The 15,397-nt window shown below is 33.4% G+C and overlaps 1 protein-coding gene across 1 annotated transcript in view; it reads left to right on the top strand.

The window, feature by feature from the left end:
• The window catches only part of LOC136038223 (ER degradation-enhancing alpha-mannosidase-like protein 3), a 104,311-nt gene that overhangs the window by 13,679 nt on the left and 75,235 nt on the right, over positions 1-15,397 (top strand). The window contains exon 2 of the mRNA XM_065721315.1: positions 11,140-11,286. Coding sequence (XP_065577387.1) covers positions 11,140-11,286 — 147 coding nt within the window. The remainder of the gene's footprint in view (positions 1-11,139; positions 11,287-15,397) is intronic.

Here is a 15,397-nt window from a genome sequence, read left to right as displayed (position 1 = left end):
AAACCCCTCATACGTGTTATAATTTTTGTTCATTTTAAGTTTTAATGCTTCTCAAAAACTTTTATATTTATTTTTTCATTGTTTTTTTTTTCAAATAATGCTAGGAAACCCTGCGCCCCTTCATTGAAATTCTCTTTCCCCATGACAAGTTTCTCCATGGAAATATTCTCCCACGCAACCCCTCCTCAAATCTCCCCCTAAATAAAAAAAAAATCCCCCTGAAAACGTCTGTACACTTTCCAGTAACCATTACTATATGTAAACAAAGGTCAAAGTTTGTAACTTGCAGCCCCTCCCACGGGGACTACGGGCGAGTAAGTCGTCCCTAAAGACCTAGTTATTAGGTTTTTTCGACTATGGTGAATAAAATGGCTATCTCAGAATTTTGATCTGGTGACTTTTGGGAAAAAATGAGCGTGGGAGAGGGCCTAAGTGCCCTCTAATTTTTTCGGTCACTTAAAAAGGGCAGTAGAACTTTTAATTTCCGTTAAAACGAGCCCTCTCGCGACGTTCTAGGACCACTCAGTCAATACGATCACACCTGGGCAAAAAAAAACAAAAAAACAAATAAACACGCATCAGTAATGTGTCTTCCGGCAAAAAATGCGAAATTCCACATTTTTGTAGATAGGAGCTTGAAACTTCTACAATGAGGTTCTCTGATACGTTGAATCTGATGGTGTGATTTTCGTTAAGATTGTCTGACTTTTAGGTGGTGTTTTCCCCCTATTTTCTGAAATGAGGCAAATTTTCTCAGGCTCGTAACTTTTAATGGGTATAACTGATCTTGATGAAACTTATATATTTAAAATCAGCATTAAAATACGATTCTTTTGATGTAACTATTGTATCATAATTCCATTTTTTAGAGTCTCGGTTGCTATTGAGCCGGGTTGCTCTTTACTACAGTTTGTTACCACGAACTGTTTGATCAATAGAAATAACAGTGATATGCTTTCAAGAAGTCGTTCACTGCCATAGAGTAAATGCTGGCCACATATTCTGTCAAAGCCTCGCGAGAACCTTTTCTTCAGCTTTTTCAGGCATTCACGATAATGCTTCTACTCACAACCATGCTATCCTTCAGTGGTTTCAGTTATTTCATCAAGTTCATTGTGCTAACAATTCTCTAGCACCGGGTTGGGGCATTTAAACTGATCTGCAAAGTAAGTACTCCAGGCCTCTTTGGTTGTGAATGGAGCTTTAGAGGATGATTCTCTTGGCTTCAAGAAGTTTCTCCTGAATAGTTTGAGATCAGAGCCACTCTTTTTGCTTTTCTTCAATTAAGTCTCTGCAATGCTTAGATAAAGTTTTGGCAAACATACGTTTGGTATAGTTCTTCACAATGAAGGTCTGTCTGGACTGAAGCCTACCATTTTCTCACTATAGATGAAACCAAAACTTCGCAGATTGGCATGCTCAGGTTAAATTACAGTTTGAGGACCATCTTCTAATTTCTGTATTTGTGCGAACTTTTCGAGAACTTTTTTGATCTGCAACCAGGAGGCTACAGTTGGGCATTAGAAGTGGGAAGGGGACTTTAACCTTTTCAAGTATACTATCACACACTTTATGACAGTACTGAATTGCAGTATGATTGAGCTTCGAGTCTTGCACGAATTTGAACTTTGATGCTGCTTGTTTTTGTACTTCAGGAAATAGGCTGTTTAACTGCAGGGATATGGGTGAATGATCACTAAGTTTGCCATGAACCAACAATGACACAGATAGATTCTGCACATCAATTGACGTCACAGCATGGTCAAGATTAGATACAGAGCCACTGTTATGACGCCATTTTGAAAATTTACCTTTTTGTGGAAACCGTCAGACATTTATTGATGAACATTACCAGGAAAATACCGGAAACATACCTCTTACAACTCGTTTAACTTACAACCCTATAGCTACAATAACTTGGAAAATATTTGACAAGGACTACAGGTGTCAAAATTTCCAGAGGGGTATATAAGAAGTTCTTTGCCTCTTATCTCAGTTGTCTTTGGTGTCAAACATTTAAAACTTTTGTCAAATGTGCACTAGATGAATGGCATCTACCAGCGATTTTCTGAATGGAATAGTTCAAAGATTTTGGACGAGATGTCCCATGTACAGTTTCGCCCCTGTACAGTTTCACCCCACCTCTTCCCTAGAGCAGTTTCCTGTAAGGGGGGATATTTTATGGAGGGTAAGCCAAATTTACTGGAATTATTTGAAAAACAAAATCAGAAATAAAAGAAATAAATAAATTTTTTATTTGTTAATAAATAAATACAAAGTAAGGAACAAATATCCTATAACCGCTTGTTTGACCAAAGTAAGTAGAGAATATAATATAAAAAAACCTTCCCACTTAAAAGATTGTAGCAATCCATTTACTCTGAAAATTCAAATTGCCTTGACAAGAATAACTAAATGATCTGGGTGCTCAAAAACTTCTACAGAAGGGGAATTTCATTTATATATTTAATTCATTTTTTGATAGCCCAACTGTCTTAGCTTATAAATGAGTTCACTCACCTAACACTCTAGGTAGACACGTCCTTTTAGGCTTTGGATGCTTATTCCCCTTGCAATTCCAGGCAACTTGCTTGTCAACTAACATTGAATTAAGTCTTTAGTAGTGAAAGTGTCTAAGTTTATGAATTGAATCGATTGCCTTGCCTCAAAGTCATTGCAGATGGACCCAGTTTGCCTGTCATTCCATGCAAATTAACGGTCCTGTTGTCAATTCTAAATTCTTGGTCAACCTGCCTAAGAGTATAGGTTGGTGTGCCTTGTTTTCCTCTGATTCCAGGCAATCTAATGGTCCTATGTCAATTTTAAATTCTTGGTCAACCTTTATTATACTTACTCCCGCCATTTACCCATGTCATTTAACCAAACACTTGGAAAACTATAGTTTCTATAACTTTCTTAGTTCTGTGACTATCTAGCTTAGTTCTGCCCTAGGAATGACGCATGGATGGATGATAGATAAACTTATCTATTAACAAATGAACTGATAATCATTTTTATACAATCATAATGAGGGCTTATGCTAGATTTGGCTCTCACTCTGTCGGACCATCTGTCTTGGCTTTTTCTACAATTAGCCATGGCTTGATGTCCACAACTACTAGATTTTAATTCAAAATCAACAAAAGTGACAAGGCGGGATCAAAATTATCATTTTCAGATTTTAGAAATTTATCTTTTAAAGCACATGTTTATGTAGTTGTTTGCCCAGCTGTTGCTGTGTTCTGCCAATTCGAAACTTCCCACAAGAACACAGGGCTCTGCAAATACCACCACCAAGGATTGGCTCAGTTTTATCTTCCCAGAATTGAAAAAAATTCAACTTTTTAGTTCATTTTTGAACAAAACATAAATTTATCTTCTAAAGCAAATGTTTATGTAATTGTTCCCCCAGCTGCTGATGTATTCTGCCAATTCCAATCTTCCCACAAGAACACAGGGCTCTGCAAATACCACCACCAAGGATAGTCTCAGTTTTATCTTTCCCAGAATTGAAAAAAAATATCAGCTTTTTAGTTTCTTTTTGAACAAAACAGAATTTTTTTTTCAAATTCCATGTTCATCCCTGAGTCTTGGGACATATGATAAAATGAATTAACATGTTTTCACTTGTAGAAAGGACACAAGAAGGGGGGGGGGTCTTAATTTAGTGTCTTAGATGTTGTTTAAACAAAATCACGCCACTATGTTAGTGTCTTTAACTGAAGGAGCCAAGCGTGGCCCCTTGATTCTGACCGTCCTTCCTACATACAAACATTTTGCACCTTATTTTTCTACTCTTGATCATTGTAATTTGTATGGTCTTGAGCAAGGTACCATTTTAACAGTCCTAAATCAGAACACACGATTCACTAATTTCAGAAGCATATAAAAAATTTTATTAGAAACTTTATAAAGAACTTTATGTTCAAACTTGATTAGACTCCGTTAAAAAATATCTCTATAGAAAAACGTCCTTTGATTATGCAAGGTACATGTATAATTGTTTATCCATCTCTGGCAGAGTTATATATTACACCTTCTGTTTTCTTTTGTGTTGATACTGATCTGATTCTGCTTAATTATTTTGAACTATCTTGTAAACCAGAGCTGTTAGTACCAAACAAGTAGCTCCACCAATGGCCAGTTGTTTATTACTTGGAGGTGATTTACAACTATGCCCTAGCCTGTCTGTTAGAAATTTTTTAAAGCGAGACCACATAGAATACTGACATTTTCCATTTTGAGCACTGTCACTGTTGTCTGTAATTGCGTCTTCTGAACTGGAAGACTTATCTCGTAACATCTGCTTTTCAACACCTAAGTGATCATTTTCTTCTTCTAAAGCACCAAGAAGTATTGGCTGCGATTTGGTTTTGGTCCCTTCTACATGAATAGGGAAATTTCTATTTTTTTTAGCAGTCTTAGGAGCGTCTGTTATTTTTCTTGCATCTTTGTGAGCTATATTCTCTTTTCCTGAAGCGTTTTTTTCTGTGCTCCCATCTGCAGCATACTTTAACTCGAGTGATAGTTTGTTGGAGTGGTCACTCGTAGCTGCTTCTTTGGAAGAGTCTCCTTGCTTTTGCAAAAAAATTACCCAATTGGACTCAGAAAGTCTTAAATTCTGCATCGTTTGATGATATCCAACTTCCATTTCTGACTGCCATATATTTTTCATATAGGTCAGATTTTTAGAGGCAACTGTTTTTGCCAATTCCGTAATGGGTTTGTCATGTACTTGAATCTGTTCAGCCTCACAATTTTCTACTAATTCCACCTTCACACCTGTCAGCCCAAAATCATCTCTATCACTCTTCTTTGCTGCCTCTTCTCCTCTCTGCCGCTCTTCCTCTGCAACAATACTTTCTTTGTCATTGTCATCCTCCCTCATTCTTGATAGCTGATCAGTAGTGCCTGAATTGGTTGAAGATTCTTGTAGGTTGCTACTTATCATGGCTTCTGCATTATCTTCACTAGTTACTAAATTGGCTTCACTAGCTACAACTCCTTGGTTTTCAGAAAGTGATAAATACAAGAGATTGCCATTATCATTATCCTGACTTACTTTCTCAATGTTAGCAATATCGGTGCCAATCTCTCTCTGCGTCTTCTTGTCAAATTCTAACATAAAAGTAGGATAAAATGGGTCATCAGCAATGGTTTCAGTCTTACTTCCTTGGGGTGCTTTTTTTGAAGAATCAGGATTTTTCAAGGATTTTTGTACTTCCTCATCTTTTGATTTGTCACCAGATTCCTTTGCTCCTTGTCCATCATGCTCGTTGTCAGAAAATGGAAATCGCCTCTGAGGCTTTGATTCACATATGTTTGTGTTTGAATTCATTGTCTTTATATGCTTATTTTAGAGATGAAACATCCTTATAAGTGATAAATGACATCATAGTTGCATGTATGGTGACGTATTTCCTAATATTCAACTAGGTATAATGACGTCACTTAGAAGGTGCTCTGTGCAATGACGATGCTGTAAAAACTAAATTCTTAGAAATAAAAGTAAGGCATCATGCCAAGCAGGTACACTAGGAAAGAAAATGCTGAAACCTTGTTTCCCCCACCGAAAAATTCTAAATTTATGATCTATGCCATTTTTACTCTCTTTTTTCTTCATTTCTGGGCCCTAGGTTACCTTGTGTCCCCTTTATTGAGTTTATATCTGTCTCCATGTCCCTGTTTGTTTTGCTTGATTGAGTTTCAGGTACTTGATTTATAGTTCTTCTGTTCACACGAATTTTTTTTATTAAAAAATAAAAATAAAAACTTAATCCATCCACAGTGTAGTAACATACTGCAAACAGTCGGTGGGTGGTACCAGGGTAGATAAGCCGATATCCAAAGCAAGTCAATTTCCTTTAGCCAGCCTGCCGAAATTTTAATTTTTTTAAAATACACTATCAATTTTTTCGAAAACTCGCCTGGCCAATATATTGTTCCATCTGTTACAATCATGGTCAGATGACTTAAAAAAAAAATAAAAGAAATTGATGTCCAAATTTTAATTTATGTTGCCATTTTGAAAAATTTTGACTGAACAAGCTGTATTATTTATTTCGACAATCTGATTTATTCTCATCGGGATGACTTCCTTGACTACAAGCAAGGACTTAAGCACAAATCAGAAGAAACAAGATATAGTAGAACAACAAATTTACTATTGTCAGTTACAAAATACTGGGTAACTAATTTTGAGCAGACCTTTTAACAATCTAAAGTGATTTTAAAGATCCTAGTGTGAAAGGAGATGAATTACAGCCAATCAGTCCTTCAAACATATTAGTCGCTAAAACCCATAAGTCATGGATTTTGTATTGGGGCAGGGGGGACAATTGGCCACCTTCTTAGACTTTGAAAATACCTTCTTATTCCTATTACATAGCTATTCTCTATTTTAGTTATGTGTTGTATTAAAGCAGCGAAACTCTCTAACTGGTTGTTTTTATTGGTCACCTCTGTGATTCGGTTTTTTTTACAGCTATTCAATAATATTTCGCTCCTAAAACTCCTAAAAATGGTGTTAGTTTAAAACTCAAAGTACACCGTTAGAAGCGCCTTGTCTGAAAGCCCTATGTAGGAAATAGGCAGTTATTGTGAACAAAATGTTTTTCGCTGAATAAGCTTTAATGCAAGAGCTTTAATGTTAAGCTCTTAATTAATAATGTTTAATGTTTAATTAAGCTTTAATGTTAAATTAATCTTAATCTTAATGTTTAAATAATCTTTAATCTTAAGCTTTAATGTAAGAATAAGCTTTATTGCACTGGTCACTATAGAGACCATTGCACGTGTGATTAATTGAGCGAATTTTTAAGATATAAATCGCACGTCCTTGGGCTCAGATTGGAGCCCCAGGCTACAAGTCGTAAAGTCAAACTTTCTTGAGCTTGGTTCCGTTAGGGCATGATGAAGTACATTTGAAAAAATTCAACAAAAAGATGGAATTTGTATAATTTGGACCTTCCTAACAATATTGACCAATTCCAAACAATTCGCTGTTAAAACAACCATGGACAAATTACATTTGCTTAGTATTTCTTATCTGATGATTGTGGTTGTATGTATCTTTAAAACGCTGAGATGCCATGTATATAGAAAAACTTAATGAATATTTATTAACTTTATAATTATTTTTATGTATCGTTGTGAAAAATCTTTTCATCATTATCGTTGCCTTACAAAGTAACATCTTTATTGAGAGTAGAGTAAGAGCACCTTTTACGAATGATTCGATGGATTAATTTATACCTAAAATTGTTTCAATGCATAAACATTTATATGGGTTCAAATTAATTAGTCTTTTTTATTTCCAGTATGTTTTTTTTCAAAATTTAAAGTTTTACTTAGGTATTCAACCATTAAATGCTATATCTCTTTCACTCATGCAAAATCGCATCTCCACTCTAACATTGAAAGGCGATATCTTAGCTAGGACAGACCTAGCAAATTCCTTCTTATTCAGTACAGTTTAAAAAAAAACTTGTCTTTTGTAATTAATTGGTAAAAGTTTTTGAATTAATGCAGGTTTTTGATTTTGGCTCACCGTATATGAATAATTAAAAAGAACCCTCGACAGTACCTTGCTATTGACACTAAACTTCGAATTTTTTTCCAATTTTTTAAGAATGACCCCTGAATCACAAAGGCCGTTTAATTAGAATAAGTAGCTCTTTTGAAATTACTAAAAATACTTTAGCGTAAAGAGCAAGGTATTGAGGAGGGTACGAACCCCTTCCCCCATATAGGTAATAATTACCGTTTGTTTTAAGTTTTAATGTTGCTCCTTACTTTCCGCTGAAAAAACTTGTTTTCTTTTATTTAAGTTCTCATTGCTTTTTTTTAAATAACGCTGGAAAATTCAGCTCCCCCTTCATGGAAATTCTCTTCCACCATGATAAATTTCTTCATGGAAAGATCATCTCGCGTAATCTCTTCCCATAACCGAACTACCATCAGAAAAAAATTCTTGAAAATGTCAGTATACTTGTTCGTAACTTGCAGCCCTTCCTTCGGGGAAGTGGGGGATTAAGTCGTCCTCAAAGGCATATTTATTAGATTTTTCGACTGTGCTGAACAAAATGGCTATCTCAAAATTTTGATTCGGTAACTTTGGGAAAAAATGAGCGTGGGAGGGGCCTAGTTACCCTCAAATTTTTTAATCACTTAAAATGAGCACCAGAACTTTTAATTTCCGTTAACATTAGCCCTCTTGCGACATTCTAGGACCACTGGGTCGATACGATCACCCCAGGGGGGGGGAAACAAATAAACACGCATCCGTTATCTTTCCTCTGGAAAAAAACGAAATTCCACATTTTTTCAGATAGGAGCTTGAAACCTCTACAGTAGGGTTCTCTTATACGCTGAATCTGATGGTGTGATTTTCATCAAGATTTTATGACGTTTAGGGGGTGTATCCCCCTTTTTTCGAAAATAAGGCAAATTTCCTCATGCTTGTAACTTTTGATGGGTAAAACTATTCTTCATGAAATTTAGATATATTAAATTTATTTATAATATATATATATATTTATTTAAATATATATTTAAAATCAGTATAAAAATTTCATTCTTTTGATATATATATATTGGTATCAAAATTCAGTTTTTTAGAATTCCGGTTACTATTGAGCTGGGTCGCTCCTTATTACTGTTCCTTACTACGGACTGTTTGAGAACACACTGCAGGGCTCAGAATTTGATTCCAGTGATAAAATTATGCAAAAGTGTCTTTATGAATCCAAACAAGAGGAACAAAGAGAGATAAGACTCCACGTTTTGTTTTGTTTTTTTGTTTGTAAACTAAAATTTTTTGTCCACTTAATTATTTTTAGTTTAGTGTTTTTTCTTTTTATCGTGTGCTGAGGACGCCTAGTTTAGATACAGGCAAAATATCCGTGTTATTTAGTCTTTCATCTCTTTTCTCTACTGGCCGCAGTCTCGTTTGAGGTTTTTTTGGGGAGTTTTATCTCTCTTTGTTGTCATGTCTGGCCAGGTCGGCTTCAGAACATCCATAAACAAGAAGAAGAAATAAAACTATTAATAGACAAGAACCAGCAAGTTGGTAAAATATACCTCCCCCCCTTAACACTTTTGGCTCATGACTGTTTCTATTTTAGGAAAAAAATTGTTTTGGTAATTTTGCTCTGAGTCTACTTTTCTTTGAATTTAGTTTTGGAAAACCATGCACATTTCGAATGATTTGATTTGGGTTTTGAGTCTTGGGATTTATTTTTGACAAAAGAAAACTTTTCAAACTTCTTAAAAACCTTAAACAAAGATCAGCAAAGGTATGATGCTCAGTACACTTCCCTGGAACCTCATTTTTGCTGCAAAACACAAAGTTTATACCGAGTATGTCCCCTTTAGAAAAGGAAGAGATATCACTAATTTCATGCTTTTTTTTAAATAACGCTGGAAAATTCAGCTCCCCCTTCATGGAAATTCTCTTCCACCATGATAAATTTCTTCATGGAAAGATCATCTCACGTAATCCCCTCCCATAACCGACCTGCCATCAGAAAAAAATTCTTGAAAATGTCAGTATACTTGTTCGTAACTTGCAGCCCTTCCTTCGGGGAAGTGGGGAATTAAGTCGTCCTCAAAGGCATATTTATTAGATTTTTCGACTGTGCTGAACAAAATGGCTGTCTCAAAATTTTGATTCGGTAACTTTGGGAAAAAATGAGCGTGGGAGGGGCCTAGTTGCCCTCAAATTTTTTTATCACTTAAAATGAGCACCAGAACTTTTAATTTCCGTTAGCATTAGCCCTCTCGCGACATTCTAGGACCACTGGGTCGATACGATCACCCCAGGGGGAGGGGGAAACAAATAAACACGCACCCGTGATCTCTCTTCTGGAAAAAACGAAATTCCACATTTTTTCAGATAGGAGCTTGAAACCTCTACAGTAGGGTTCTCTTATACGCTGAATCTGATGGTGTGATTTTCATCAAGATTTTATGACGTTTAGGGGGTGTATCCCCCTTTTTTCGAAAATAAGGCAAATTTCCTCATGCTTGTAACTTTTGATGGGTAAAACTATTCTTCATGAAATTTAGATATATTAAATTTATTTATAATATATATATATATATATATATATATATATATATATATATATATATATATATATATATATATATTTATTTAAATATATATTTAAAATCAGTATAAAAATTTCATTCTTTTGATATGTATATTGGTATCAAAATTCAGTTTTTTAGAATTCCGGTTACTATTGAGCTGGGTCGCTCCTTATTACTGTTCCTTACTACGGACGGTTTGAGAACACACTGCAGGGCTCAGAATTTGATTCCAGTGATAAAATTATGCAAAAGTGTCTTTATGAATCCAAACAAGAGGAACAAAGAGAGATAAGACTCCACTTTTTGTTTTGTTTTTTTGTTTGTAAACTAAAATTTTTTGTCCACTTAATTATTTTTAGTTTAGTGTTTTTTCTTTTTATCGTGTGCTGAGGACGTCTAGTTTAGATACAGGCAAAATATCCGTGTTATTTTAGTCTTTCGTCTCTTTTCTCTACTGGCCGCAGTCTCGTTTGAGGTTTTTTTGGGGAGTTTTATCTCTCTTTGTTGTCCTGTCTGGCCAGTTCGGCTTCAGAACTTCCATAAACAAGAAGAAGAAATAAAACTATTTATAGACAAGAACCAGCAAGTTGGTAAAATATACCTCCCCCCTTAACACTTTTGGCTCATGACTGTTTCTATTTTAGGAAAAAAATTGTTTTGGTAATTTTGCTCTGAGTCTACTTTTCTTTGAATTTAGTTTTGGAAAACCATGCACATTTCGAATGATTTGATTTGGCTTTTGAGTCTTGGGATTTATTTTTGACAAAAGAAAACTTTTCAAACTTCTTAAAAACCTTAAAAAAAGATCAGCAAAGGTATGATGCTCAGTACACTTCCCTGGAACCTCATTTTTGCTGCAAAACACAAAGTTTTTACCGAGTATGTCCCCTTTAGCAAAGGAAGAGATAGGAGGTAGATAATCCAAAACATTACGGCATTGTTCAGGCTCTGAATCTGTTCCAGAAAGTTTTATTGACCTAACTTTCTAAAGATAGCAATAAAAAGTTATTCAAATCATTTTTAAGCTAGGTTTTTCTATTTCAGAAAAGAGGTACTTGAGATGTTTTACCATGGTTTCAATAGCTACATGAACAATGCATTCCCAGCCGATGAACTGATGCCTTTAAGTTGTAAAGGCAGGTGGAGAGGATCAGAGACATCCAGAGGAGACATAGATGAGGCTCTGGGAAAGTAAGGATTTCTTACTCTATTTATGATGATACATAAAACTAAGCTTAAAAACTGTTCATGAAAGTAGAAGTATTAATTTTTGTCCATAAATATGTATATATATATATATATATATATATATATATATATATATATATATATATATATATATATATATATATGTCATGAAAAGAGAAATCACCAATGCAACAGCACAAACACAAAAAAAAGAGAGACAGAAGGAGAAAAGGAAGACTGTGTTCCTAAATTAGTCATTAATATAGACCAGCACTTGAATGAGGCCTTAACTCTACTCATCCATACAATCACATCGGTCAAACAGCATAGCCACACACAATTAACCATAAAGAATAATCCATGGACAGGCAGTCATGTCGTCAATAAGTATAAGTCGCCATTTACCGAACAATAGAAAAAATAATATAGACAAATAATTCAGAGGCAACACCCAGCATAAGGGCCCATCAGGAGAATACACTGGCCTATATAGGGTTTCGCCACTCTAAATTCTCTACCCAGCACAGTGTTGTGGCTACCACAGAATATCCATGGCATCCCCGCGTCAGGTATCACCCCCAAAATACATGCCTATGAAAAAAAAAACAAAAAAACAGCAAATGTAAAACAACCAAGTAAAACCAAAACAAGCTTATCCTGTTAATATATCCCTCCCTTTAGCAACAATAGATAAACTAAATATTATAAATTTTACCAAATCACAAATATTAACACATTGCAAAAAACCTGAATGAACTAAACAATTATAGAATTCATCTTTACCATGTGGCTAATTTTTAAGAAAATCCGCTCAATTAGAAACACAATTCAAAATAAATGGCGCTGCAACAACATTTCTCGAACCTCCGAAATTAGTTGAAAATTTCTTTAAGTATTTCTAGATAATTCTTTTGATATTTATTTAAAAGTTCGTTATAATGAAAACTAAATTTTTTAAATTGCCTAGTTAATTTATTTGCAGAAAAACCTCTTGATATCAATTTTTGGCTTAAGATTTTATATCTATTTTTAAAATCAATACAATTACTACAAATCCTTGCATAACGAAGTAACTGTGAGAAAAACGCTGAATATGTGATATTTGAGTGTATATTACTTTCAGGGAATGGGAAACTAATCACTTCAAAATCAAAATCATCCGTTTTATTATACATTTTAAAACTTAATTTATTATTATCACAAATATTAATATTTAAATCTAAGAAATGATCTTCATGACCAGCGCCATGACTAGGCTCAAGAATAAGCTCTGATGGATATATATTTTTAGAAATATCAATGAAATCCTTACAATTTAAGACCAAAATATCATCTAAATATCTTTTATTATTTGACAAAGCATGTTTTAAATTAATTGGATTATTCTTATCCATCATATATTTATATTCTAGTTGACTTAAAAACAAGTCAGCTATAAATGGGCTGGCATTCCCCCCTATGGGAATACCCACAATTTGTTTGTACAAATCACCCCCAAATCTTATATAAGTATTGTATAAAACAAATTCCAATAACTCAAAAATCATATCCAAGCTGTAACATCTCAAGTAAACTGTAGTATTAAAGCAGTTTGTCCATATAGCTTTTTTATTATAAATGTCTATTTTTAAGAACCTTTTACTAGATAAGAGGAAAGATTTCTTGATAACAGTTTTTAAATTATCAAACACTACATTAAGTGATAAATTAGTATACATTGTCGCAAAATCGAAAGACTCAATTCTTTTAGCTGAAACCATTGTTAAAGAATCTATCACCTGCAGTGAATTATTAACACTCCAATATGGATTAAAATTCGAAAATTTTTTAATACCAGAACAATAGGTTTTAAGTTTATTTACAATTTCCTTTAAAATTAAAGAGAGGTCAGTAGCAGCAATGCGGGTTGGACATTTAGCTGCTCCAGCAATAAACCGTGGTTTAGGGGGATTCTTATGAAATTTTACAGTCCAATATAGGAAAGGGAACTTTTTATCATTGTCATTTAGTTTAATATTAAAATTTTTTAAAAGTATTTCTTCAGTCTTTTCAATTAAATTCTCATCCTCTATATTTACCTTTTCGTAAACATTAGTTGTGCATAACTCCTTTTTTAAGATATCACAATACAGCATCTGACAAATTATGGCAAAATTATTATTAGCTTTATCCACTGGCACAATTACAAATTCATTCTTTAGATTAGCAATTGCTTGTTTAATCTTCGCATTATATAATAATGATTTAGTGTTACTATTTTTTAAGTTAGAATATATTTTATTTCTTATTCTACTAATAATTAAATTCTTCCAACTTTGAAAACTCTCTTTATTTTTATTCTCTTTCTTACACCACTTATCAATAAATAAATCAAAATCATTTTCCAAGCCATCAAGAACACTCGATGGTTTCAGATGATGAGAAAGACGGAAATTAGCCCCTTTATTCATTATAATTTGAAGATCATCTTGCTTTATTATTGACAAGTCCCCTCTTATAACATGTTTGTAAGTAGGATTTACAAATGGGCCAAGTTGCTTACAATTACAAACCGGTTTCCAATTTATATTACTAGCTAGTTTTTTTAGTATTAAATTATAATTAAAAATAATTTGCCCAATAGTTTTTGAAAATTTATAAGTTAAAACTGGACTATCATTATAATTCAAATTACTAGGAAGGGCCTGTTTCACATGCCGCTGATTTAAAATTTCTGGTAAATTAATATCTTCAATCTGCTTACAAGTAAAATTAATAGGTAAATATAATCTGTTATCCTTATTACTAATCTTATCGAACTTTTTCTTTTTTGAAATAAATTTCGTTTTAGTTAGAATGCAAATTGTATCACATATTACTTTAAAATTATAATCAAGAGCTGTATTATTCTTAACAATCCAGAAAAGTTTGATTAAATTCCTCTTGAATAAATTATTTAGACATTTTATTACAGAAATCATACCCCTAGATTCAAGTAGCTGGCATAGATCTATAGAAAGCATATGTACATCTAATTCATTTTTTCTATTATTTTTCCTATGTCCTCTCGATCGTTTTTTACGTTTAGTAGGACAAGTAAAAGAAGGATGGTCCATAAAACCATCAATACATTTAACAATAACATGAGACATGTCACCATATTTTGCTACACGATCATTTAGCCCAAAAGGATAAGCTGTACCAAGAGTATGGATCCAGAAATCCTCCTGTTTACGTAGTCTATTATTCTTCTCTTCTTTATTTAAATTTTCTTATTCTAAATTTTCTAAAATTGTGACAGTTATATCTGATATGGAACATTTACCATTATTACAATGTTGAACTAGATAGTTATTAGTTTTTTCATTATTAACTGTTGTCTTATGTCCAGAAAATCTTTTATATATATTATTAGTTGTTTCCCCCACATATTGTAGGCAGCATTTATTACATTCTAATAGGTAAATTACGTTGGTTGTTCTACAATTAACATTACCACGTAACTTGCATGCAACATTTTTATTATACAATGTACTTTTAACAGAAGTCCGTGGGACAAAATGATCTTGGCAAAGAAAACAACGACTTTTACACTTACTAACTTTCAAAAAATCGTTCCGAGTTCCGAGGCTAATATTTGTGTTTTGTTGCATGAAAAGTTATTGAAAATAAATCCAAAACAAACCAACATCCAAATCAAAATCCAACAATCGAAGTCCAAAAAACATGCCAAGGTCAATAGGTCAATAAATACATAAACAAAAAGTATTCTCCTATTAAATAAAAAATATGAAAATATCACTTGATCAGGGCATTTTTGTTCAGCTCTCTCCCCTTTCCAGAATGAAAAACAATTACTTAATAAGGCTTATCTGTTCAGCTTTCTGCTTTTTTATAAAAAGAACAAAACTTATTCGATTAGGCTTATCTGTTCAATTTTCTTCTTTTTCTAAAAAATAAAGAAAAGAGCCTTCTTGATCAAGATTCATGTATTCAATTTTCAATTTTTCTTCAAAAAAACTTAATTAACAGGGGCTTATCCGTTCAGGTTTCTCCTCTTTTCAAGAAAGATTGAAAAAACCGACTTGATTAGGGCTCATCTCTTCAGTTTTTTCCATTTTTCAAGAAAAAAAAA

The sequence above is a fragment of the Artemia franciscana genome, chromosome 17, assembly GCF_032884065.1.
Source record: "Artemia franciscana chromosome 17, ASM3288406v1, whole genome shotgun sequence".
Lineage (NCBI taxonomy): Eukaryota > Metazoa > Arthropoda > Branchiopoda > Anostraca > Artemiidae > Artemia > Artemia franciscana.
Note: the sequence above shows the minus strand (reverse complement) of the source record. Positions and strands in the feature narration are given on the sequence as shown.